The 27938-nt window shown below is 38.5% G+C and overlaps 1 protein-coding gene across 2 annotated transcripts in view; it reads left to right on the top strand.

The window, feature by feature from the left end:
• ARHGEF7 (Rho guanine nucleotide exchange factor 7) overlaps positions 1-27938 on the top strand; it is a 118277-nt gene that overhangs the window by 49249 nt on the left and 41090 nt on the right. For both annotated transcript variants that reach the window (XM_082277313.1, XM_082277314.1), the window contains exons 4-9: positions 1269-1399; positions 3832-4033; positions 12907-12995; positions 19517-19611; positions 19881-19976; positions 26704-26826. In XM_082277313.1, coding sequence (XP_082133439.1) covers positions 1269-1399; positions 3832-4033; positions 12907-12995; positions 19517-19611; positions 19881-19976; positions 26704-26826 — 736 coding nt within the window. The remainder of the gene's footprint in view (positions 1-1268; positions 1400-3831; positions 4034-12906; positions 12996-19516; positions 19612-19880; positions 19977-26703; positions 26827-27938) is intronic.

Genomic DNA, 27938 nt, shown 5'->3' with positions numbered 1-27938 from the left:
GAGACTACAGTTGTGTGCGTACCTCAGTATGGAGTTCAAGCTTTGGAAGAAAAGCAAACTACTAGGAAAGAGAGTAACAGGTGTAAAAGCCAGGAGAGCAGTTGGGAGGCTTGTGTAGTCTAGTGAAGACATCTAGGTTTGGGACAGAAAACACTGTATTGCTTTCAGGGCTTCTTAAGATCTGATGCTCACTGAGTAGTCTCCTTGTATATGGAAAACATGAAAGAAAGGAATGACTTGCCACGCTTGTGCAAACGAGCAAGGTTTGTCTGCTGCCCTCTGCAAGCGTCCTGGGAGCATCCCACTCCTGGGGCTTTGGCTGTGAGAAAGGGGGACACTGGTGCAGCCAGCAGCAACCCACTGTCCCACTGTAATGTGGGGAGAGGCTCCCAGGAGGGCTGTGGGAGGCTGCAGCCAGCACTGAACCTGGCTCTTGGGAGCTTCTTTTGGTGCAACCCCTGGCTGGCTGTGGTTTGCTAATCCACAGGACACACCCATCCTGGGGAGGTGCCAGCCCAGTGTCCAGGACTGGGGCTGCCCTGGTGCCCCCAGCTGCCCCACCCCTGGCTGGGATGGTGGGATGAGTCCTGTCCTGCTGCTCCCTCAGCACCTCCCAGCACACAAGAGACCCCAGCAGCCCCTGATGGCACATAACCCTTCAGATGAACATGTCTCATGGGTGTGCTTCTCAGAGGAGAGACAAATGGAAGAGGGGAGACGTTTTGGGAGGGTGTTTACTTGTGAGAAGCAGCATTTTCCTTTCTTCTACTCCTAGTCCTCCTTCCAAAGAAGAAAAAAATCGCTTAGTTGGCAAAAAAAAGGGGATGAGACAAAGGAATGTAGGAAAAAAGACAGTGGAAGGAATGTTTTAATTGAGAAGGAGATGGGGGGGGGGCTGTGGGAAGAGCAAAGAAACAGATGTGGCTGGCTTCACTTCAAGCAAGTTTAATGTATTCAAAATTCTTGGCTGCTAGCTAAAGTGGTGCTGGTTAATTACCTTTAAATAGACTGGTAGTGAGTAGGAATAGAGAAATACAACCCTAACCCTCCTTTCTCTAAACAGGCCAAGTTGTTTTCTTGTCTGTGTGGGGAAGAAATTGTCAATGTCTCAGGGCTTTAGATTATTTACTGCCTATAATTTTTTAAATCTTGAATTACTGAGTAACTGCAGATATATCAAATCTGCTTTAAGCAGAGGTAAGCAGAAGTTACAGATGCAGATTTTTCAAATTCTAATATTTATCTTTTTTTCCCCCACCCTCATACAGACATAGGGCTGGGCAGTGACTCTGTATGTGCACGTCCCTCATCTCATCGGATAAAATCCTTTGATTCTCTGGGATCCCAGTCTTTACACAGTAGAACTTCAAAACTCTTTCAGGGACAGTATCGGAGTTTGGTAAGTTCTGGAAGAATGAAACATGCTGTGGTGTGATTTCCCCCCCCCCCCCCCCCTTTTCTTTTTCCTTTTTTTTTTTTTAATGAGTTTTGTAAGTAAATTATAGTGTAGCAAAGTAACTGTTTCCTCTCTTTCACTTCTGTATTTTTAGACTGTGAGTTTGTTTTTGCAGCTTTTCATATGAGGTTTCAAAATACATGCAACTTTTTGTGAACTTCTAACTATTTTTTCCTCCTTTAGTGCTCCTTGTTGTCTGTAAAGATAGTGTCTTCCTGGATTTGTGTTTTTCTTTTTAGTATGAGGACTTGCTTTTCTAAAGGCAAAAATCTCATTTTCTCTCTGAGTTTAGGGGTGATGATTGAAGGTTATTCAAACCTCTTCGAAGGTGATACTTTTAATGTTGGCAGTAGTGGTAGTTGTTCCTGTTTTCTGTTATATTTCAAGGTTGATCCTTCAACTGGCCTTTGGGTAACTGAGTGTTATGGGCCACTGTTTTATAGTACAGCTGAAGTCAGGGTTGCATACCTCATGGAAATTGTGTTAAAACGTGCTTTTAGTCACTGAAGGTTTGCAAGGAGGGTTCAGATCCCTAACAAAAGCTGTTTTTCTGTGGCTTTCTTAGGTGTGGTGTAATGTGTTTTCTCTGGGAGCAGAGCCTGTGCAAGTTCTTGCCCTAGGCCACTAATTCGAGCTCCTGTTCTGCTGTTCACAGCCCACTCAGTTTTGCAGATGCAGCAGTTGGTGGGACTGGCTGGATCCCTGAAGTAATCAGAGTTTTCAGTATTTCTATCTGAGTTGCTCTCTGCAAAGTTAGAGCAGAGAAGTGCAAGAAGGAAGGAAAGTGAGCTAGCAGCCAAATCTAGGAAATTCCTAGTTTGGTTTTGTTGCTGCAGATGATCAGTTTGGAACTGTTCTCACCAGTTTGTACTCATTTCCTCTGCTGGAAAGCCATAGTGGCAGAGCATAGGGATAGTAGTTAATGTCACTGTGCAATGTTTCTGCTTATTTTGTGGCTTTTTTACCGTTTACTAAAGCAGAACATTTTTTCTTGTTGAGCAGAGTGGATGAAAGCACGTAATGTACAAGCAGAGGACTAAGGCAGAGGCACTTGTTGGAAAATGTGCAGATCTAATTGTCAAACACTGGGACTTACACTATTTTGGGGTTTTCTGCATGTTTTCAAAGTTGTGTTTGCCCTCATTTTCCTGTAGTTTCTCAGCCACTAACTCTGATGAAAGTTATATTGAGTTGTGATACAATAACATGATTACTTGGGTTATAAATTAAGCTGATGTGTTGTAAGATCCTAGTGACAACATGCAGTCTTTTGATAATCTCAATTATATAGGCAACATATAGGTGAAATTCTTCTACCTGGATACTAACTAGGACTGCTTACACAGTTGTTTTCTCACTAAGTTACTTTGTTTGCTGTACAGGTACTGATCCTTAGTTATGATAGAGACAAACATGATTTGTAGTGCTGTTCTCTCAGTTCCAGTCCAATGTATTTAAAGTTGTCCGAGTATTGCACTTTTTTAGCATAAAGGTTTGCCCAAACTCTCATGAAAATATTTGAATGGTACAGATACCCAAAATTGACATGCAAGGACAAAATGCTGAATTTGAACATCATTAATTCTAAAGACTTATTAGTTACTTCTAAGAACATTCAGATGTTAGGACAGGGTAATAACCTGCCTTCACATCTGTGGTAGGGGATGAGCATGCATACACAGTGTTATATGGACAGCTGCAAGTCTGACATGCTTCAGGCTTCCAGCTTTGCTAACCTTGAGAGAAATTATTTGGGAGTACTTATTCAAGGTAAGTTGCATGACTCTTTTGTGGGTTTTGTGAAAGAACACTGTCTTTCTTCATTGGCAGGCCATGGAGACTTGCACCTTCAGCTGTGGAAGCCTCCAACCTGATCTGTTACAGGAAAAAAGAAAAGAAAAAGGTTTTGAGCTGCAAACTCTATGTATATCCAGAATTAAATTAAACCCAACTCAGTTTCTCCCTCCTTGCAGCACAGAAAGTTTTAGGAAAAAACTCTAATGTAAAGCCTTTGTTTCTTTGTAGTTGTCAAAGGCAGTTTCAAGTTATGCTAATTATAGAAAATGTATATGTTTTATTTTCTTTTTGTGAGAGCAATAATTATTCTCATTTTAGCTCTGTTGACCCCTTCTGATTTGAAGGGCTGTAATAAGTAAAATATATACTCCCATGGCTGAAAAAAATCTATAGACTAAAAATGACAGAAATACTAGAAAGGCCAAATCACTCCTTATTAAGGCTTTTGAGTAAGAATGTGTGGGGACTGTTGCGTGTGGAGTAAAGACTATTTCCATTTTATGGCTATTTCTGTTTTGCTCATGGAAATATTACTTAAGTCTCTAATGATTGTTTTATTCTTTGCTTTCTCTTACTAGGACATGACAGATAACGGCAACCATCAGTTGGTGGTGAGAGCCAAATTTAATTTTCAACAGACAAATGAAGATGAACTTTCTTTTTCAAAAGGCGATATTATTCATGTTACAAGAGTGGAAGAAGGAGGCTGGTGGGAAGGAACTTTAAATGGAAAAACAGGGTGGTTTCCAAGTAACTACGTACGAGAAATAAAATCAAATGGTGAGTTTTGAAGGGGAGAGCATATTGACAGAAATTCTTGCATTGGATAGAGGTTGATGGTTGGTTGATTCATTAAAACTTCTAATGCTTTTTGTTTAGGCTTGACTTTTTTTACTGAATGTCGTTGACAGCAATCACTAATGCTCAGGAACTTGCTCTTCCCCACCCCAGTTCACAGAGTGCTCGGAGGCTTCCTAATTAGCAGTAAGCATGCAGAAATCTCCCCATTCTGTTTGCTTGTCCGTCATGTTTGGGCTGCTCTCACTTCCTTGGTCTGACTTCCTAGAATATAGGATTTGGTTTCAGATGCTGATATACTTTGAATTGGTGCTTTGAGTTTAAACAGTGAGAGATTTCCTTCAAAAACAACAACAACAAAAAAAAAACGAACAAGAAAAAACCCCCAAACCAACCAAAAAATTACTCAACACATCCCATTACGTAGAACTAAACAACTGTAGGAAAGATACCCAATTCTATCAAAATCAACTTTTGAAAAATAATGTGTTTGTGATTTTTCTTTTTCTTTCTTGTTCATATGCCTTCAGCTTTTCTTCATACAGGCTTCTTTCTTCCACTGAAGTTTTATTTTGAGCTTTATACAGTGGAAGTGCCTTCTGTAAATGTTATCTGAATATCGGAAATGACATTCCTTTTTAATCCACTAAGACGTTGCTGTGGGTGACATAATTTCTCTGTCTCCTTTATTTCACTTTTTTACTCTGTGTCTTTCCTTGTCTCAGCTTATTTTCAGAGATTAGGGATAAGCCTGGTAGGATAAAATTACCCAGGGTCTCCAGAAGGCTTTACCACTCTTTCCTTTGTCACAGCTCCAGTGAAAACACACATCTTTTGGGGCTGTGCTAAAGTCATCGGCATGGCTTTTAAATTTTTTTTTCTCCATTATGAGGCAGCTATTCAGATGCTTGATTGCAAAGTGAGGTTGTGGGAGCAAAACTCTATTTTTAAACTGATCTTTTCTCCTTTGGCTGCATCCTCTTATTTTCTTCCTTGATTTACTATCTCATCTGTTGCTGCAAAATGCTGGTCTTAGATCTGCAGCTTCATTGTCCTTTTCAACCATATTCTCTCAGGCATAGTCACAATGTAAGACTCGGCTTTAATGTTCTTTAGAGGTCTCTCAGATGCAGCTTATCCTGAGAAACAATTCTTGAAGCCTGTTTCTGATTTGTACTGTTGTAGCATCAGCCATGATGACTGTCTTGTCCCATTGTTATTCATTTAAATCATTGCTGCAGAGATCTTGTTTGGATTTCATCAGTTTTGATCTCTTCCAACTCCTGGACCGGAATGTGGGTAGGCAGTTAGGCTCCAGAGTAGAAATGCTTTAAGAGTGAACGTGCAAGAACCAGAAGTTGCCAGTAACTGGAGTTAAGTGATTCTTGTTTTATTAAGAACCCTGTACTTCGGTGAAGTAACTCTTCTGAGTAGGAAGAGACAACAAGCTGTAGTGCCAAGGTTAGTACCAAGTGCAGTCTGATGCTTGTGACTCCTTGCAACCCTGTCTGATCCCTGGGGCTGACATGGTTTTTGCTTCTTACCCTCAGAAGAATTTTCTCCCAAGTCCTTTTCCCTCCACTGTATAGGTGTATTCTCTCTGCCAGAACAGTTTACCCCTTCTGGCTTCTCGCATTCTTGGAGTGCTGTCTCATATGTTCAGTTTCTTCTATGGAAGTTTCTTCTGTATGTGCCGATGCTTTTTTTCTTCTCAGGAAGCTTAGTTCATTGAGTATTACAAAGTTGAAATGACTGAGCTGTAGCTCAGTGGCTTTCTCTGTTTTCCTCCTGCATTTTAAAATTACTGTGTTTGGCTTTTTCCAGTACTTTATGGAACTTCATTTGTCCTCTCTGGTTTCAGATACGGATATAGCTAGTTCTGTTACTATCAGATCAGCACAACAGGTACTGTGTAATTTATCAAAATAGGAATTTTAAACTGCTTTTATGCATTTGTAGGTATATGTTTTAGTTGTCTGAAGTTGACTTTTTTTATGCGGAGGATGGGGGAGGTAGAGGGAAGGATGACATACTGAGAGCTGCTTAGTGTGTTATTAACTGTGGGGTTGCAGATTAGCTTTACTCCTTCATGTATCTATGCATGCTATGGAATGCTTTGTTGCTACTACCCTTATGACCGTGTTAGTTGTATTTCAAATGGTGACCTGACTTCTCCTACTTACTTTTCCTTCTTTTTGTGTTTGTGGTTAGTGTATATATTTGTGATATTTGCTCCATGTCATCTACTTCTTCTATTCTTTCATTGACATGCTGCTAATTTTTAAAGGAATTATCATTCTTGTGAGCCTTTTCTGCTTATGTTGTTACTAGTGGGGCTTCTTTTTTTACCCATATTTTTAAGTTCACTGAATTCTTCTTACTTGAAGTCCATTGTTGTAATTTTGCTGCACTGGTTTTTTTTTTTTAATTATTATTATTATTTTTTGGTTGTTTCCATGAAACTTGTTATGAATATTTCTAATCTCAACTGAGTTTTGCTTTATGGGTATTGTTGAAGATCCTAGAGAGAGGGCTTTTCTGGAATTCTCCTCCCTTCTGTATCCAAGTGCATTGCCACTGTGTCCTGCTGTTGGGCTTTCTTTGTTCTGCTGTCCTTGTTGAAACAAGGATGTAATGCTGTTTGTTACAAAGCTCCTGAAATAATTTGAATAGGTGGGCATTCATGAGAAGCTTCATCTAGGTTATATGTATGGCTTCACAGTTTCTGTTGCCTTCCTCTGTCCCTGCTCTTCTTAGTTTGTCTTCATTAGGAGAGTTGGCATTTCTTGAGTTGATAATCTTACACTGTCCATTTTTCTTGACTTTCTAGTAACTATATATATATATCTCACTTCAGGATTTTTCTAATTCAGAAGTATTTTAAGTGCCTTCATGCCTTAAGCATGCGGTTGAAACATAAAAGTACTCTTTTTTTCTCTTATGCATTTTAAAAGTAGTTAGGTGAATTTGCAGTCTTGCTAGCTGAAATTCAAAATGTGTTTTTGGTCAGTGCTACAATAGATTGATTTTAAAGAAAGATCTAGATAGGACTGTTGAAATACTCACTCTTGATTAAGGTCTCTATAAAAAGATGTTCATCCTGGACATCTCATCTGTTTTCAAAATACTCTTTAAAGTGTTCTAGCATTAAGAGTATGATTCTACCCATCTATCTTCTCTGAAATGTAGCTGAAAATACTGCAAATAGTTAGAAATTCTGTTCAGGATGATGCATTATATGGAGAGCTCCCAGGACATGCCTAAATAAGCTCCTGGGTTTGACTTAATTAAATCCCCTCAGTCTGCTGAAACCTGACTTCTACAAATTGAGTAAAAGAAGAAATGAGTGAAGTTATTTATGCATGTGTGTTTTTGTTTTAATTCTCACAAACTTTGTAGGCATTAGATGTTTAGATAAATGGATTTTTGCTCTAAATGAAAATCCTCTAGTGTAAAAAAAATGGTAGATATGTAATCTTAGCTTGTAGGGTGGCTCTGAAGTTAGATATTCCAGGAAGGAAAGAAAAAGATGTGTGGGAATGGAACTGCCTTTACCCACATTGATTTCTTAAAGATTTTAGAGGAAAAGTAAGCTGCATTACATAAATTACACAAGCAGAGGGTATCACATGATAGAGGTATTTCACAGTAGTTGTGCCCTGGTTGTAACTTGTTTGTTTAGCTGTGCCAGAGTGACTAGAGTTAGCACACAATGCTAATACATGAGGTGAGCTGCGAATGGTTGTAGGACACACACTGAGATTATTGAGCAAAGCACAGCATTTAGTTTTCTTAGGCTGCACAATAACTCTTTTGGATTGAGTTTGGTTGAGATGAAGAACTGGTTTTGTTTTGCTTTTGAGTGTATGTTTATTCTGTTCCCCTCCCTAATCCAAGGGGAAAAAGCGGATTTGTTTAAAGTTGTGATAGTTATGATCAAACATGTAAATATAAAAAGAAAAGTGTTTTCTATTCAAGTATGTGCCTACACTGTGAGCTTCAAAAAAAAATAGTCCATTTCTCTCTCCCTCCCCCCGTGCCTATGTTTCCACCTCCATTTTCAAACCCTGTAACATCTTACCTTTGATCGCTAGTCAGGAAGTACTTCGAAATGAAAGGATTTTGTTTTCACCCTGCTCTACTGTTACATGTGACAGAGGGTAGAAGATTAATAATGTGTAAACTTGTTAAAATATTTGACAGCATGGCCTTATTGAGGTTGTTTTTACTTAAATAAAATGGAGCAGGAGGGGGTGAAGATGTAGGTGGAGTCTTGTCTCTTACACTGCTGCTTCTGTCTCACACGGTAGTTAGACAGATTTGGAGACCTACTTTTGAGGGTTCCCTTGCAACGAAGAGTGGTTAGCCAGAATGGGATGCACTTACTTAGCTACTGTCAGATGTTAATCAGATTTTTGAAAAAAAAAATCACATGATCAGTTGCTGAGTTTTAGCCAAGCATAATCCCTTTAAATGGCATGAGATTATGCAGGAGGGAATATAGCTTTGTAAAAACTCCATTTGATACGTCACAAACTTCATTCTAATTCTTTGCAGAAGTTAACATATCATTACTGCCCTAGCCTCTGTTACGCTTTCTTGACAGTTAGTATCAGGCCCAGTGCAAATTACAGTGATAGTGTTTCTTTTGGTTTGATGTTAAAAAAACAAAATCAGTGTGGGGAAAAGGTCAGAATATAGTGGAGGAGTAGAGTGTCAGCTGTTTCCATCCTGTGGTGTGTGAGGGAAGGAGAGATTACACTTTTAGCTTTGGAAAAAAAAAAAAAAAAGGAAAGGAAAAAATAACTAAAACCCTATTAAGAATGTTAGTTTTTCTCTCTCCAACCACATACACTCAGAGGAGTATTTTGTTCTCTTGTCAAGTGTAACTCTACAGGCGTAAATAAAACAGAGGTTGGGACCAGTGAATCCTCTTGGAGCAGAAGCATTGGTAGTGTCCATATTGCAGTGTGGAGCCCTGCAGCAGTGCCTGAGCCATCCTGAGAACTGGGAATGAGTTCAGGTCTGCCCTCCTGATGCTGGACTTGAACTGATTACTCTAGGAAGATGGAGCTTGCTTGTAGCACTTCACTGATAGGGACCACATAGCTTTTGGTATCCCTGTTGGCACATCTTTCCTCCCCTAATGTAGGATGAAATAGCCCAAATCAGATATTTTTATCTTTTTATCTAGATTATGCACCACAGTGCAGTAATCGCAGAAACACGCAAGGTGTTCTTGTAGCAGTAGGGTCAAAGTGCTCTATTAAAGTATGTTCTGAAGGGAATAAATACTTTATGGAGCAGCATGAAGTAGAGTGTTGCCTGAAAATAAATATGGCATGAACTGAAGATATGACAGAGAGAGAATGTGGAAATGTCAAGTAATTTGAAGGCGTGTAAGATAAAATAGAAAGAAACAAAATATTGGGAAGGATTGGGTAAATTGCCTTTTTACGGCCAGTTAGTAGACATTTGTAAAGAATAAGATAACTTCATTTTAGGGAGTTTGTGGCATCTTATGTGCACTTAGGGAAAGGTTATAGAAGCAGTTGCTTCCACTGAGGATTATTATTTGCTGGAAGAATAATGTTAAAAAGCCTGTGCTACCCTCATTTTCCACCCAAAGATGATCTGTTTAGTGAACTCTACCTGGTTTATCACTAGCCACTGGACACATCAATGCATTATCAAGTGTAGCTGAGGGCAGTTGAATGCAATGCTTCACTCATGAGAGAAATGGACAGTGGTAACTTAGCTCTTGGTTTCAGTCACCAGCAGGATACCATCTCTTCCCGTACTTGAGCAGATGCCTGTTTGCTTTGGATTTGATCATATGCTGAGCCATGTTTGTTGTGCTTTCAGTGCTAATATAAGGGATACACATTGTGACTGGGGAGATGGGAAAAGCTGGTATCTGGATCAGGTCGCTCTCTTCCAGTGCTTTGAGAAACAAAGCCTCTATGAAGTGCTAGGGTTCTGGTGATGTTTCAGAAACCTATGGACTTTATAGACATAAAGACATAGTGTGCTGAATGGGGGTGGCACCTCCTTGAAATGTTTAATGAAATATGCTCTGTTTGCAAAAGTACTCTAATGTTCTATTATCAAGGATAATAAATGACACTTAAGTTAGCATAAACAAAGAAAGTGATTTCTTATGTGCAAGATCAGGATTTTCTTCTGTGTAATGCATTGTGCAATAAGCTAATTGCAACAAGACTGTTTCTTATTCCTCCTTATGCAGCAAGGCACTGCTTGGAGGCAGAATACCAGACATGATAGACAGCTGGACTAATTTGCTGTGTCTCATTCTGTGTTTCTACAGTAGAGATGGCCTTTACATTTTAAAAGCTAAATGTTGATTATCACTGTTCAGGCAAAATGATATGAATGTGTGATTCTTTTTTTCTGTCCTGTCTTTGAATTTGGACATGTACATGTCTTTGATGGATAACTGAATCAGCTGAGCAGCTGGCAATATAAATGACTCTATACATTTCAGCAAAAAAATCTCCCACTTTCTTCAGCAGCTTAAGGGAAGAGAGGTGTTTTTGCACCCTTTAAGGTAACAAAGATCCAGAATTCTGTGATCAGCCAACTTAACAATGATCAGACATCTGTATTATGATAAATTCAGTGACAAGTATTTACTTTTATCCTTAAATGACTCTGGTTTCTCCTTTCATGTTTTTTGGCACATGATAATAAACCTTTAGATATTTAGTGAACCTGAAGGTCACTATAAATTGTATGGTAAGTCCAAGAGCTTCCACAGAGAATAAAAGCAAATTACCAAGTTTGTGAGAATGATGTAATTTTCATCATTGAGTACAAAGAAAAAAAAATTAATTGTCCCATAAAGAGTAGTATTAGAGATGAATATATAAATGAGTAGCCATACATATGATATATGATTTTAGGTTCTTTCACACTGAGTGTTTGATGGCAAATCTGCTGGAGTTTACAGCTTCGTTCTAAGGGGGTGGGAGGAGTCTTGTCATTTGGAATTACTCCGCTGTATAGCAGAGCACGTATGTACTGCAGGGCTGGTGGCTGAGTGCATTAGTGTTCCCAGCTGGATAACTGCTGGGTCTAATAATTTTTGTGCTGTCTGTCAGCTTAGAGCTGATGTGGGGTGGGTAGGCAGGGGATATTAACCAGAAGGTTTTTACTGTCATTCCTGAATGTGTAAGGAAAATATTTTTTCTTTTTTGCTCATGTTTGGTAGTTTTAAGACTAGATTTTATTTTTAGATTTGCTTCTTTGAGGGGAGTTTCAGTGCAATACAGAGCAAATCCCCTTAAAGATACTTGCATTTGTGTGCTCCTGGGGCCTGAGCTGCTGTTCAGGGGCTGTTAGCTAAAGCCTCTGTCCCGCTGGCCTGCCAGGCTGTCCTGGTACTGGAGGTGAAAGGGTGACCTGCACCTGGAGTCAGCTCGCTTGGGATGGCATCATTCATGGGCTGCAGCTGGGCAGCCTGAGGAAGCACTTAATTGCTCAGGAGAGGCTGGTATCACCGGGAGTGTTCTGCTTATGACCGTGCTTCCCTGGTCAGCTCTGTGGTCCATGGGAATTTTCCATAGCTGGCTTTCCTTAGCTTGGCTTACTGGGCTTCTCCTGGAGAGGTGTTTGAGGCTTGCATAATTTATTCTTAGCCTGGGGTATCAGGTAAACTAGAGTTAAATTATTCATATATCTTTATTAAAATGTGTTTGGGACAGGAGCTTGCTTTTAAAATAAATTAAGAACCTTCAGTAGGTATGTTTTGATGATGCTTTTTTGGTTTTGTTTGGGGCAGTTCAGCTGACATTTGCTGGTTTGTAGTTTGGATGCAAATTACTCAAATGCTTATTTGACATTTTCATATTAGACAAGCCTGATTATTTAAAAAACAAAGAAAAATAAACCAACTAAAACATAATGTCCTGATAAACATAGTCTCTCAAACATTCTCAGTTGGTTGAGTGCACAGTCAAGTGTGAGAGATCAAGAAGAGATGCTGTAAATCTTGCTATTTCTTCAGGATGCAGCATGTTGCTTTTGATTTTCTCTCATGTTCGCTCCTCTGTGATTGACTTAGAGGAGTGGTAGTGGTGGGAGGGAAGACTTTAGGAGTGTGTTTTCCCTGCCTCTCTGTTCTGGGCTGGCACTTGGGTAACTCTCGGGACTGGTGTTTTGATCTTGCAGATTAATGTTGTCCTTCTAGGAAGAGCATGCATTACTGGGGGATAGATTCCCTATGGGATTATAGGAAGGATTTATCATTATGAAGAACCCTGTTCTCAAGTGCATAAGCATTTTTATTCTATACTTCATTAATAGCAAAAGCGAGTTTGTTTTAAAAGATTATTTTCTGGGCATAAGGTAAGTCACTGATACAGTGTTTTGAATCTCTGTTTCAAGACTGAATGTAATGTCTCATCTCTGGAATGTTCAGCTTTTAATTGGTCACTTGCTTTCACAGAGTTCATTAAATTGATATTGATACTACTTTTGTTTGAAAGTGCATCTATAGTTTGGAAATGCCTGCTACTGATTTTTTTTTTTTTTGCCTTTTTTTTTTTTAATTGCAGTCTATGACAATATTTTGGAAAAGCAGATTTTATTAACTGACTTTCTGGTTCCAGGAAAAAGAATGGGAGTTTTACTACTTGCCTTCACTGGGGCAGAGTTTCATTTGTTGTGAACATATTGAGTCTTTACCATTAATTTCAAGTACAGTTACGTATGTTTCTCGGTGAAGCACCATTTCCGCTGTATCTTATTAGAAATACTTTAAAGCAGTTTGTTTGACCTCTAGTGTAGAGCTGTGAAATTGCACCCCATTGACCCGAAAATATCTTATATTTCAGAAAAACCAGTCTCCCCCAAATCAGGTACATTGAAGAGTCCACCTAAAGGCTTTGATACATCTGCAATTAACAAAAGTTATTACAATGTGGTGAGTGATCATTTTTTCCTCCATGTGAGCTGTTATATACAGTAGAATGCCATTTTATTAAATGCTCTTACCTGCATTAAAAAAAGGCAGTCTTGCCAGGAAGTCTCAAAACTAGATAGGGGTATTGGTGGATTCTCATATAAACAAGATCATTATTAGTTTAATAGAATATCACACTTGTGGATTCTTAAACATGGTGCAAAATTATTGTCTAAAGTAAGTGAATGATTGGCATTTATGTAATATTATGCTCATTTTACTTGTTTTGCTAGTTGTTAATTTCCCTTTTCTCTCCCATCCCTTACATGTGCCATCAATGTTCCCCAGTCTCTATAAATTACTGAAGTTCTGCTCTGTTAAAATGATTAAAAATATCTTTGTCCTTTTTGTTGAATAAGAGATTGTTTCAAAATGTTCAATTTTCTTCCTTTGTATTTATGCTTGTAAATAAACTCTGTTGTTAACTTAAGGAACCTCTCTCCCTTACACGGGTGGATAGATTTCACAGCAAGGCAGTACAGCCAGAGTGTGCCTTTAACACACCCCCAAGAATTCTTAACCAGGAATTCTAGCACTCAGACCTCTTTAGTAGATGCATGTAAGAAACATGTCCAGCTTTAAGTGTGTTGGAACCATGTTGAGAATCGTTTATTTGAGTAGATCATTGGGAAGCAAAAAAGCATCTTACTGTTTTTGTTAAGCACTGCTCCCTGCTGGTGTAAAACCAAACCACAACCTTTCTTTCCCTTTTCTTTCAAGCAGCTGTCATGGGTTTTCATTTTATATGTCAGTTTTTAAAAAGCATCATAAAGTATCATTTTCTGCTTTCATCTTCTGTGGTTGTGGCATGAATAGCACCTGGAAGAACAGAGGTGTTTTGTCTATAATCCTTAATTGAAAGCTACGAAGCAACCTCCTGCTCCTCCATCAGGCTCAGTTCCTGCCTCTGCCAGTAGCTGCAATTCTGTGGTGAAGGGAGGGCTGCAGTTTTTTGGCTACTGCATCCCACAACTGCTAGCCACAATGGAAAGCACCTGTGCAGGCACACCCTTCTTTCAAACTGCAGGAAGTAATGATCTCACTGTGGGATACCCAGTGACAAAACAGTGCATTGGTTTCATTTCTATTTTTTTCACTCTATCTATTTTATAGTCTTTTATTTTTCTGAAGTTGTTGTAGTGTGTAGAAGCAAATTGTTGTTTTGATGTTCAGACATGATTTTCAATGCAAGTAAACTGAAGTGAATGCAGGACAGGAGAGGATTTAGTTCCTTCACCTGGTAGGAGACTGGTCTTACACTTAATCTGTAACTATATTGAGTTTTTAATCAAAATAGATTGGCAGCTATCTTGAACATCAGTCTTTTAGATTTGGGGGTTTAGTTTAATTAATTTATTTATTTACTTATATAAAGTAATTGGTAAATACATGCCTCTTTTACAATTTTATATTAATTTTTTCCTCATAGATCTTAGCACGATGAAAAGTAAAAGTTTCAGCTGTTTAGTTTGGACTTAGCTAAAACTTCAGCTTGACTCTGACCAAAATGAATTGAATCTTGTGGTGGCATGTTTTACTTTGTAAGAGTAACATCAGCAATTTGAGAGGTGATAGTGTACTTCAGTGAAAATGATGGAAAGTAAATGTTGAATTTGTTCAGGCACCTAAGCTATAATATACCCTACAATTTTGAAATATCACCTTTGGTTTGTGTGATTTTTATAATTGTTCCCTGGATAACCTGTTAAAATCGTGGAGGCTCAAGCTACTATACTTTGGGAAATACAGCTATAGGTAGCTTTTAAAGTAGTTTAATTAAAAAAGAAACAGAAAACCACCAAACCCTAATGACCATCATATACCTACTCCTAGAATTAGTTTATTGTTCATCTTGCTTAGGTGCAACTTTCTTGGTGCACTTAACCTGTTATAATGAGATGCCAACTGTTTTGACTGCTAGTTACTTACTAACTGTTGATGACATTGCAGGGGGTGAAAATGACCACTTCATAATAATATGCAGATATGTTGTAAGACCCTAGAGTGCTGTTCTTAAGTCTGTCTGCAATGAATTGGATAATTGCCTTGTTTTCACATTTTTCAACAGTGTGGCAAATACCCCTACTTTTTTTTTAACTCACCGTTTCCTTTTTCTGATTTAGAAAATGAGAGGCTGTGCTGTAGCGTGCCCATTGTTTCAGAGAAGTAAGACAGTAATGCTGTGTCTGAAAACTAAATTAGACATGTTGACATTTAGATTTCCTTGGAATACATTGTGTGCTTCTAATGGCAATATGTCTATAAAATATTTTCAATTATTATTAAATATGTATGATTTTTACATGTTTTACATGTAGATAGGACAAACAGCAAACCTGTTCACTGAAGTGAAACCTCAGTTTAACCTCTGAGTTGAGTTTTTGTTTTCTGTCTTAATACATAAGCTGCAGACATGAGACTTCCCTGTGCTATATGACATCAGTCTGTACTGATAATAAAATTGAGGAAAAAGCAGAAGAGCTCCAAAAAAACTTTTGGCAACTGGTAGCTGAAAGGATGTAGCTCGAGCGAAGGAGTAAATGTTAAAAAGCTGTGTTAAAGGCTCTCTTGACAAACCAAGCTTGAAATTGTGACTGGTACTCTGGGACCACATAATATTTTTGAGTTGTGGCTGTCCCCACATGGGGATGTGTTGAGACCCTATAACCCTCATGGTTATTTATTACTGTTTTTTCTAGGGAGGGTTTTGGGCAGGCAGCACCTCAGGGTACATCTGATGAACTGAGGACAAAATCAAAGGCAGTTCAGAAAGTGGTAGGAGAGGTTCCCTTTCTGGGAGGAGGGCTGGCATAGGCCAAGGGAAGGGTGCTTAATGTGAGGAGGAGACTGCTTTCCCTTCTTTCCTCTGCTCTTTGCCCCCTTATAAACATGTTCTTTGTTACTGTGGATTCACAGCTCCTTCTGGAGTTTGTGAGACATATCACATGACTTCTAGTCTCAGTGTGCTTAATTAATTGCTCCTTGCCCTACATGTTGCTGAGAAGACAGACATTTATTATATATGTACATTTGGCCTGGTTCAGGAATTCAGGTTAGTAGAGAATGCAGAGGTTTTCTCCTACATAAAATGGCACAAATCTACAGTAGTGTGTAATATGAACCAGACTCGTGATGGAGCTTTTTAATGTAGAAGTAATTTAGTAGCCTATTACTGAAGAAGTGGGTGTATTGTTGCATGTTATTCCCTGAAGACAGAGCAGGCAATACTCTGAGTTTTATTTTTACTTGAGATCCCTTGAGAATTTATAACTTTGTATCCAAAATAAAATTAGGTTCTCTCCATTTACAGTTGCTTTGAGATTAGGTAGCTGTTCTAAAAGCAGGTGAAGAAATAGGCAAATTTCTCCACAGTTACAAGTATTTGGATGACCTTGTTTCCTTTTAAGTATTTGAGAAGTAGTGGAAAATAAATTCTCCTTTTGAGACCCCGCTTTTAAAGTTGGATCAAGTTGTCTACTGAAGTTCATGTAAGTTTCTGAGGACCCTCAAGATATGGTATACTTGTGCAGTGCTTTATGCTGCCCCTCTCAAAGGCTTGTTTTAAGGAGTTCATTGTGCAAATTCTCGTGATCCAGGAAAATTACATACTGATTACCATTTTGCTCAACTGTGTGATATTTTGGTTGACTGCCATACTACTATGATAAAATATGAATGTGCTACAGGATCATACCCAAGTGTATCTCGGAACTCTGCCTTTTCTCCCATTGATTTGGAAGGAGATAATCTTCATGTGGGTCATTTAAAATCCATTTTTGGGTAGTAGTTATGGCCTTAAGGAGATGGCTGAGGTTTTGTGTGACAGAATAGTTAACCACGCTTGAATTTTCCACGCCGTGTGATTGAGAGAGCTGGTGCTGTATGAGCTCAGTTGTCTGTGCCTGCCATTCATCAGTGTTACGGACTGCAAAAGCTGCCACTTCAATGCTGCTCTTTTGGTCCTCGGTCGTATCTGTGCAAATGTTGTGGTGGAGTTGTGGAAACAAGGTCTTCGAGGTCTCATGGGGTTGTGCAGCAGCCAGAATGTGCAGAGAGCAGGAAAGGGAAGAAAGGTGATTATTGGATCATGCGGACGAGATGTGGATATGAGGAATGTAAGGTATTTCTGGTGCCAAAATACCGAATTGCAGTACTGACTACTTGTCACTTCAAAGCACAGTCCAAGAGTTTAATCCTCATAGCTTCTCAGTGAGGTAGGTAAGTCAAGCTGGAATAATGCAAGATATCACAGAAATTATGTTTTAGAGCTATGTAAGCAAGGTTATTCTTTAAAAAATATATTCAAAGTGAAAAAAAAAAGTTGTATGCAGTGGAAACTGTACTTGTAAAAAGAAAGGGTGATAGATTTAATGTGTTCTGGGCACTGTTTAAACTCCATATATCTCAAGTACTGTATAGCACTGTGAACTACTGGAATAACAAAGATGTGTAAGTGCATCTGGTACTCTGCACAGGTTTTGTAGCATAGTTTTATTTACAGTGACATTAATTTTCCTCTTTCCACTAATTGTCAGGTTGCTAATTCTAGTTTTTTAAGGTTTCTTCTTATTACCTCCCCCTGCCCTTAAGTCTTTTTCTTCCAATTCCATGCTTTCCATATGGCAAAGAAAATCCTCAAAGAAAAATCCAAACCAGCGCAAGGAAAATAATGAAGTGTGTCCAACATGAAACTAGTTTTATTTCAAGCTTTTCAGCTGTTTATAGCACAGAATGGAAGTAGTCTTTGACAAAATGGGGCAGTGGTGCAGTCTTTCAAGATCTCTAGCAAATTTGTTGATTTTTATCTTTCAGTACCTTTTAATACTGTTTAGTTCTTCATCAGGACACTGTGGTTTTGTCCCTGACTTTCCGTCTCCTTTTCCCTACTAATTTTTCCTGCCACTGTAATGACTTTGGGCTGGGAGATTTTTGTGGGAAAAACCATATTGAAAAAGATTGGTCTTGCACTTAGTTTTGAACCTCATGGGTCTCAAGTACTTTTATATTACCATTTGAACGATTTGCTTTCTCTGTTTTATATATACAAAAGAGAATATGGGGGTTAGTTAATACTATGATTGGCAGAGATATTTTATTTCCCTGGTCTAAACAGTCAGAAAAACCCCTTAGCTTTTTTAAAATGTGTGCTCATATTGTACTTTATGCTGTAATTTCCTAGTTAGTAGCCATAACTTTCCCTGTGACATTCTTCTGTCACAGTGTTTAGCAGAGAATGGAGACATTTTAATCTTCAGTTCAGGATTCAGACTTGCAACAAAAGAATGAACTCAAAAATGGTTTCTCTCTCTCTCCCCAAATGAATAGAAGCATTCAAGGAATAAGCAGAATCAATGACACCAATGAAAGGAGCAGTGAATTCTTCATTGACATACTGAACTATTTAAAGTTATTTCATCAGGTTTGCATTTAGGAATGAATGGCTTTTTTTCCTTCCTAAGAAAGAGTATTGACTACAAGAGTGAATAATGCACTCAATTACAGTTGTTCCTATAAATGCTGAAATGAGATATTGCTGTAGGCTTGACAAATATGGCATGTAACAAAATGAGGTTTGTGGTGTGGCTTATGACCAGTGAATAGCAATAAGTTTTTGAAGTTCAGCTCTGTTCACTGAACTGCATTTAATTCTGATGATTCTCTTGCTAAATAACTTTTTGGAGGCAAAAAATAATTTGCCTTCTAAGAGCGGAGTAGAACCTGATGTGATTATATTGGAGGATATCCTAAAGCAGGTTCCCAAGAGATGGCCCAGTAAAATATTTTCCTGTACATACCTGGGGTTATTCTAGTTGTTTGATTTATATTCAACCAAAACCCAAGTGTGTGCTGTATCTTATAAATACCAAGTTTTGCATCAATCTATTGTAATTTTCTTATGGTAGTGTACTCCCAGTGTGAAGTTAGGCAGCACTATTTAAAAAGAATGTAATAGTGCTAATTGTGTTGGTAAATGAAATTGGAAATGATCTTTGTAAATCTGTTAATATTCAAGTGTTCTAGCAGGTTGTTTAGTGCAGCTAAACACTCCACTAGCAGCATTAGTTGTAATGTGTTGTAATTGAGCCTGAGAAAATGACGCTGTTCGTTTCCCTCACAACTTCTATTGTGCTTTACCATCCTCTGATCTGTGACTGTTCTGAACTACATAGGAGGAATAATTACCCCTGGCTTTGGAAGAAAGCTCTGTGTAATTCAAATTTTGCAATAAAATGTGTAGTGACTGTTAGCTTACCTTTTTTTTTGTGTATGGCTAAAGGATGGCTCATCATGTGTGTAGTGTTTATTTTCCCTGTGAATTTCATAGATATATATAGTAGTCAGTGTTTTCTTGCTGGTATTTGCATTTTTAATGTAGGGACTCTCATTTAAGTTTTTCTCATGCTAAATAAATTTTAGTATGCTTTAGAACTGGGATTGATATATCTTAAAAAGTACCAATTAGCAATTGTCATTTATTGTAGGTGCTACAAAATATACTAGAAACAGAAAATGAATATGCTAAGGAGCTACAAACAATGCTTTCAAACTACCTGCGACCATTACAAGCCAGTGAAAAGTATGTGAGTTTTAAATTAAGCTTGAGATTTCTCATATATTGGGGAGGGTTAACATGGTCAAAATGTCAATGTCAGTGTGAATTTACCTCTGTGGACTGTGTGATTCTTGAGGCAGGGTTTACTTTTATTCAGTTTGCTTGCTGACTGAAACAGTCTGGTCCTTGATCTAAGAGCCAGCAAGCATTTTCTTTTCATGCAATAGATAGTATTAATGCACAGTTAGTCAATAGCTGCAAACCTAAACATGTTTTATTTGCTTTGGCTCCAGGTTAACCTTGACAAATACTTCATACTTAATGGGAAACCTGGAAGAAATAAGTTCTTTCCAGCAAATGCTTGTACAGTCTTTAGAAGAATGCACCAAGTAAGTACCATGCATATTGGATAGAGTAAAATTCTAACATGCAAATATCTTCTATTACTTTACTTGTTGCATCTTTTGTTGGGCATAGATTTTTTTTTTTCTCTCACTTCAAGAGTTGTTGCCAGAGCAGTACAGTAATAGATGTTTGGGGAATATATTGATTGTTTGTACAGATATATATTGGCCCTAGGATGCAATTGCAAAGGTAGAAATTTTGATACAGTTTAAAAGAAATTATGAATTTTCATGATGCAGTTCCATACCAGTAGGGAAGTGGTGGTTTTAGTTTTGGGGGCATGAATTTTAAGTATTTGCTTCAAAGTAAGAGAATGAAAAAAAGAGTAGAGGAACCTTATGTGATGGTGGAACAGTGGAGAAGGAGGTAAGTGACTTGGATGAGGGACACTGTAAGAGAATGCTTGTGCTTGGTATTCTTCTGGCCTGAACAAAGGTGGTTATCAAAGTGTGCTGGAAGAGGTCTGAAGGACAGGCAGAAAGAGCAACCTGAATTAAATAGAACCCCTCAATGCTTGTCCTGTACCATACAGGAAGTGTGGAGCACAGAAAGAAGGGGATGAAGACACTTGTCCTCCTTCCATAATTTAGGCTGAAGTGATAATTTGGTATTTTTCAGTTTGTTACCTCAGTACTTGGGTGTGTAAGAAAGAAGGTGACCATATTGCATTTGGGTTGTCCTAACAATTTCCTGAAATTCCCCTGAAAGTGTAATTTATGTTCCTAACCTCAGTTGTGTAATTTTCCTTGCCTATATTCTAGTTTTGTCTGCTCACATGGTGAGCTAAGGCAACTTCCTAATCCAAATTTTCTTGGTTTCTGCCAAGTTATTAATTTGAATTGCTACTGAGGGCTTAGACAAGTTTCAGTTTGCTGTGAGAACAAATTACTGTCTTGGATGGAGGAGAAAATACCTCTTTTGGCAACAGTGAGCTTTAGATCACCTCAAGTATGTCTTGTTTTGACCTCTCCCTCTTCTCCCCTGAGCTGCTCTGTATGAAGAAGCAGCCTGGTCATGAAAAAGTATAAGCTGCATCTCCACTAGTCAGTAACATATGCCTCTTATGGTTGCTGACTTCAGATCCCATGCCCTCCTACCACCTGCCTTCTGTCCCTCTCTCCTGCCTCTAAACAACTTAGCCCAGAGAGAGGGGAAGGGAGGATGGGGTGTAGTTCAGATGGCAATTCAGCAGTGTAATGGAAACATTTTTGAAGTGGTCTGTCTCTCATGCTGTGAGAAAGAATGATATTCATTCTGGCAAGTTTGACTTGATCAGTTAAATGTCTAAATCTCCGTCCATTTGTCAACATACTCAAATGTTTCCTTTTTTTTCTTGTCACTGCTCTTTGTTGTCTTATTTGCTTTTTACCATGATTTTGTTTCTTGGTGTCAGAAGTTAGGGAAATTAAGTACTTTGCGTGGAACAGACTGTCATCTTTTAAAACTTTTTTTTAAGGTGGCCTTAAAAATGGGAGGAGAAGAGTATATACCTTTAAACAAATATTAATGCAAACTTCATTTTAACCTGGAGTGTCAGTTAATGTGATATCACTGTGGAGCTTCAAGCTCAGAAAGCTCCATTAATAACTCTGCTTGGCTTTCTTAAAGCACCTTTTCATAATGTCCTTTATTTCTTCTTTTTGCTAAGTGAAATGTTGCTGTGTAATAAACTAGGAACATACTGGATACTGGTAGGTAGGCAGAGAAAGTGATGCCCTAAAATTACTGAAGCATTATTGCAAACATTTTGTCTTATTTTCATTTCATAAATATGCTCATCATGCCGAGTTGTATTTTCAGTTTAATTTTCATCATAGCACATTAACTTGAGCCTACAGCATCCTTCTGTTTGGAATCTAATCCATTAATCCATCATGATTCCCATCATGTAGAAGAATGCTTGCTCTGCTGCATGGTTTTTTTGTTTTTTTTTTTTTGGTCATTTTGCCATGGTTTTTTGGCTGGTGAACCTGTTCTGTAAACAGACTAGCTCTAGGGCTGAAAATAGATTTATCACTTTATTTTATTTTTGGCAGAGAGCTTATAGTTCCATTATTGAGACACTTCATATTGCAGCATCCGGTGTGGTGTTTTATTCTAACTTGACATGTCAGAATGACCAAATGCTGTTGTCCTGCCAATTGTAATGCTGCCAGCCTACCTTGCTTGACAAATTCCTTTTCTTGGGCATGAAAGTTGAATGCTTTTTGAATTCCACACCCACCTTGAGACAGTTTGTCATTTGAGTTTTCTCTTTAACAGATCCTGGTATGTACTTCAGTGGCAGAAGCTTTCCTATGCTTTCCTCCTTTTTGCCTGCACCACTTTGGCTTATTTAATCCTTGTGGTGTTAAACTTTTTGGTTTTTTTTTTTTTTTTTCCAGAACATATGTCATCGTAGTGGGTTCTTTGTGTGTTTCAGGGGAAATAGTTGTTTGGATATGGTTTGGGTTTAGTTGTGTGCCACCCTCTCACCCTGCCCACAGCCTTGAAGGTCTTCTGGTTCATTGCTAAAGGTTTGTCCTCTTTGAACTTGTCTAGGTTGAGGTTATTTCCACCTTTGTAACTTCTCTTCTTAGTTTACCAAATGGAAGTGGCACATGGAGTAAATCTAACTAGCACTGAGTGAGAATCTTCTGGCTGATAGGCTTCAAAGGTGCTTTTTTTGGCTGATCAGCTTCCAGTGCATTTGGTTCATGGATGGAAAAGAACTGTAGAACACAAGGTAGAGAGATGCTGTTGGAGTCTTCAGTTGTGAAAGAGCAGATTTCTGACAGTGAAACGGAGTGAGAGTGCTCCGTGCTCTGGTCTCTTGAAGACAAAAAGTGGTCCAGTGCTCTAGGTCTCATTCCAGGTCTGTGGTCCTGTGCCATAGATCAGTTCTGCAGCAGTTCACACAGCAGAAGAGCTCTGCAAACAAAGTCAGTGTCCGTCAGGTGATCTCTGGCCGATCGAAGTGATCTCTGTTGGAAGTGTTGCTCTATGGGTATTTTTGTAGCAGGAGGTTGAACCTGATTTGATCTCCTGCTCCAGAAAAGGTTCTTCCATTCACCTGGAAGTAGCAGCTGTCAGTCTATGGCTGCACTTCTCAGTAAGGAGTGGGACACATGACGCACAGGCTGGCTGGTGATGCCAGCCTGCATGGACTGCTACATATAATCTCCTCTGTAGCAAATTGAAGTCTTTTACGTAGTATCACAGACTTACCTCCTTGCCCTGTAACAGCCATAGCTGGGGTTTATCCTCTCTTACCCTCATGTCCCTGCTCTTGCAGTCACAGTGACTGTGTTGTCTTGTTTTGTGTTTAAATGCGAGCAGATTCTTTGTGTTTGGGGATGGTCCTGAAATGGAATGGAATTAAAAAAAAAACCACAAAACAGGCAAGAGGCCAGAGTGTGAGGAGGAGACTATTTAAGTATAATACAAAACTCATTAGTATTTCAGGTTTGGTTTTGGAGTGCAGATACGAACTAAGTCTGTTAAGTCCCAGTATCATCCTTTACATTTGGTCATCATGAGTATCAACAGAAATAAGGCTATGAATACTAAAGGAATTTGAATGCAGTATCTTTAGATATCCTGAAACAAATGTGCATAGTAACTGATGTCTGAGAACTAAGACAATTAGACAATTAGTGAAAGGTGTGGTAGTGAAGAGGGTGAAAATCAGACTGAAGGATTGGGAATAAGTTGAATAGTGCCTCAATTTGTGCAAACTCAGAAAGTTGCAAAGTGGCCCCTTATATCAGTAAGCTTGTTAACTGTGAAGCCTCAGGAGATAATCTCTAATCTTATGTTTCTTCACAAACAGCACTCTTTGGAGTCATTAATCACAATTGTCCCATCATAATTTTTACAGACCATTACTTCTCATGGGTCTTCTCTGCTGTCAGCTTTTACGTTCAAGACACTCATTGTACTGACCTCCTGCAAACATGGCAAACTTACCATTGATGCTTCATCTCCTTCAAGAGCCGGAATTCTGCTGTTTGTCTTTGTGTGGGATGAGATGGAGAAGCAGAGAAAATGCCACCCTGATAATTTAGTTTCCAGGTTGTGGCAGGTTCTGCAGGCGGCTGCCTGTATAAATATACATATATTTATGCACACACACATATATATGTATAGCAACATAGATTCCTTCATGAGTGACACCCTTACGGTAACTACACAGTCAAATGAAATTTAGGGAGATCTGCTCTTTTCCTTGCAAAAAGAAAGCATAAATGCTGATTACATTTTGTTACCTACTTTTCTTTTTAAATTGCCTCTGTTAGTCTCTGTTTAAATTTATTTGAATTAATCACAGTTTCCACGGACTTTCCCAGAACATTTTAATGTCCACTGATCCCAAAAGTAAGGCAGGTTTTTCAGAACACACAGGACATGATTAGACATTCTGAATTGTCACCCTTTTCCTGTCAGCTGCCGGTGTAGCTTTAGTCCAGTTCTGATTGCTGGTTTTGATCAGTCTTAAAATTAACCTTGTTGTTCAATTGCACTTAATTTTTATTTCTTTCTTCAAATTGCCATGCACTGGGCACCCATTGTAAGTCTGGAGAAACAAAACTGATAGCTGTTGGATGCAATTCCAACAAGCAGACAATGTTAGGTAGTTTAGATATTGTCATATGGTGACTCCTCTGGCATGTGTACAACAGCAGAGGTTTTGTTATGTTTCTTTTACATTTGCAAATAGAATTAAAACAAGTATCTGGCCTTTTTTTAACTGAAGTTGGTATAACGTGTAAATATTGTATAATATGTGTAAATATTTATATGTGATTCCCTTTTAATTAAAATGCCGAATATGAGAAGAATGTTGGGATGAAAACTTCAGAATAAACTGTAAAATAACTGTGCTCTTTATGGAACACATCAGTTACTAAAAGGTTTATATGATGTGGTGATAGGCATTAAATTGATGTTTTTCCAGCAGGTAAAGGAGGTATAGATAGTTTATCTGCTGAAAATAGTAGAACACTTGCACTAATGCATGGATTAGAGAAGTGAAAGGGGATGAGTTACCACCCCATTATAAAGTCTGTGAAATATCATAATTCAGCAAAGAATGTGCAATATAAAGTGGCAATGCATGTGCAACATGTGAGAGAGTATAATGTCAGTCTTTGATTCTGCTAAAAGAACAGCAGACTGAGAACACACAGATGTCTGCTTGGTGCAAACAGCCATAATTCACCCTCCACCCCCATCACTACAGTATGAAATGGGAATTTAACCATTTTTAGTAACTGTTTATTGGAGCCTCTTGCTATTTAATACTGAGTTATATGCCTCGAGTATGTCTTCAGAGTTTTAGACTTTGGCTGCATCTATTACTCCAAGAATGTATTATTAGCTCATGCTAGATTTATTAAAGGGGACCAGCTGCTAGGCAGGAAATGCTTTTTGGCAAGGCTGTAAGAAACGCATTCCCTCAGTATGCTGGGGAATGCCCTTGGTTTTCCCCTAAACACCTGCAAAAGCAGCCACTCTATTGATTTCAGATATTGATTTTAGAATTTAAAAAAAACCCAAAAAACTATGCGGGCTTATATATGAGCCCTAGCCTTTGATATAAGGAGTGTTGATAATGTGATCAGTGTTTATCTGGCATGATGTGTTAGCTGGGGATTCAGCTGTCATTTTCTGGGTGTCTGTAATGAATGTTGCTTTCAAATCAGGGAGTGTGTTTCCCCTGACTCGCATTTGGAACACCTTTACAGTCAATTTTTACTTCATTTTGGGTAGTCTTCCCGTACTGTGCAGAGGGTCTGAACAGCTTAATAGGAGACCGACTTACTATTTTGGAATTCGGGGGAGAATTTCTTGGGATGAACTTTGCATTTTGACTACTATGAGCAAACCTAAGGACTGGGACAAGATGACTGTGTTTGAGCAGAGTGGGAACGTCCCCTGCCTGGAAGAGTGATTGTCCTGGAAAGCTGAATGGTTTATTTCCTCCTGAAGTTCACTGGAGTATCTATCACTTTTTTTTTAGAGGGAGTATGCTAAATATTGATGTTTAGGAACTTTCTGTGCATGTCTGGGACAACTACAGAAAATACTGACTTTAAAAAAAAAAATCTTTTTCAGGAAAAAAAATATTCTTCCAGAAAGAATTGTTGGAACTAATCTTAGAATGAAGCTCTTTGACTGTGCTAACAGTATGTGCATTGAGTACTTAGTGAGGGCTCATTTAGCTTTACAGCTAATGTGAAGAGTGAAGTACTGGTTTTAAGAGTAGTTAAAAGGATAACAGCAAAATCCACTGTCATATCTTGCAAAGAAGCAAAAATTTAGCATGTTAGGAGATGCAGCCTTTGTGCAAGGAGAGCAAGTGCATGGAGAAATCGAAACGTTTCATCTTGCACATATTGTACAGTGATTTAGACAAGGTGTCAGGAACAAGTTTGTAGTCTAGGACTGATGAAAGCTTAGTGGCCCATCATCTAGTTAACTTCAGTGTGGGTTATACAATTGACCATACAGCCTTCTGCTGAAGAGGCCTAGTACTTCAGGTGGGAGCTGCTCTGCCACCCTTATGTTATTGCACAAATCCAAAACATGGTCCCCTACCAGCCACTGTGAAGAAAATTAACTCTACCCCAGCCAAACCCAGCACACAATATAGACTGCTTTTCTGGGAGTTCATTTATTTCTCTGTCTGGTTGATATTACACATTTCCATCTTTATTGCTCTGTTTTTAGGTTGCCTGAAGCTCAGCAGAGGGTTGGAGGATGTTTTCTAAATTTGATGCCACAAATGAAAAGCTTGTACCTTACATACTGTGCCAACCACCCATCAGCAGTAAATGTCCTCACAGAACACAGGTATGTTAACTTTGTGGTCTTTTGAGTCTGATACAAAAATGTGTGTAACACACACTTGAGTTGTAAAGCTGTGATGGTTGCTTTTAACATGTTTGGTGTGGTAGAACTTGTTTGAGGAAAAAAAAAATTGCACTTTTTAAAAAAAAGACAAAATGCCCCATAAAACAAAGCTGTTTCATGTGATCAGGACAGCTAGTCACTGTTGGCAGTCTATTATCAACTATTTGAGAGAATTTTTTTCATTGAAAGAACACATGCTGGACTCTGAATAAGTTAAACGTTACTGATTATCATCTTTGTTTTAAAAATGTTGAGATCAAAACAAGTTTGTGAAATTATGGCATAACTGACATGACTTAGGCTTCTTAGACAGTTGGTGCGTTGTAACTTAGCCCTGTAAAAGCCTGTGTATACTTAACTTTATAGTGGTATTATACCCTCAGCTTCACTTCTGAGTGATGTGAAAGAAGTGTGAGTTTTACAAAATTACTATTTTCTGTAGGAATAGGATGCTTAGTTAACACGATGTAAGTTGCTCAGCTTTTGGACAGACCTTAAATTTGCATAGAAGATGCCCTGTATCACCTTGAGGGAAAAATACTGAGGTGAGAATTTGATGGAAGAAGTCAGCTTTCTTGCTATATACTTTTATTCTGATGACCCTTGTGGTGAAGCAGCTGTTATTTTGGGTTATTTATGCTTGCTTGTGGTGCAGGACAGAACCATGACTTCTTGGAGGTTAGATATAGGACAAGTTCTAGCAGGATATATGTTCTTTTTGCTTCACACACCCCTCTCCTTTTTGTCTTATTGCGTTGGACGAAAGTAAAGATATTTGGAGGAAAGATATTTACTCATAATATTATGAAGATGAAAAACCTCCTAGTTACCAAATACTCTGAACTTTCATTTATGTTAGTAATACATGTAATTATATTCCAACCCCAGCTGGAAAAATCAAGCTGCAAATTCACATTACAGTACAGGCAGAAAGAAGGTAATTTTTTGTCATTAAAATTCAGCAAGACAAAAATATGTTTAAACCCCCCGATGAAATCCCTGCGTGCTTGCTGTCTTTCAAATGACCCTCTTCTAGTACCATTTTCTGTAAA

The sequence above is a fragment of the Coloeus monedula genome (assembly GCF_965178545.1).
Source record: "Coloeus monedula genome assembly, chromosome: 3".
Taxonomy (NCBI): Eukaryota; Metazoa; Chordata; class Aves; order Passeriformes; family Corvidae; genus Coloeus; species Coloeus monedula.
Note: the sequence above shows the minus strand (reverse complement) of the source record. Positions and strands in the feature narration are given on the sequence as shown.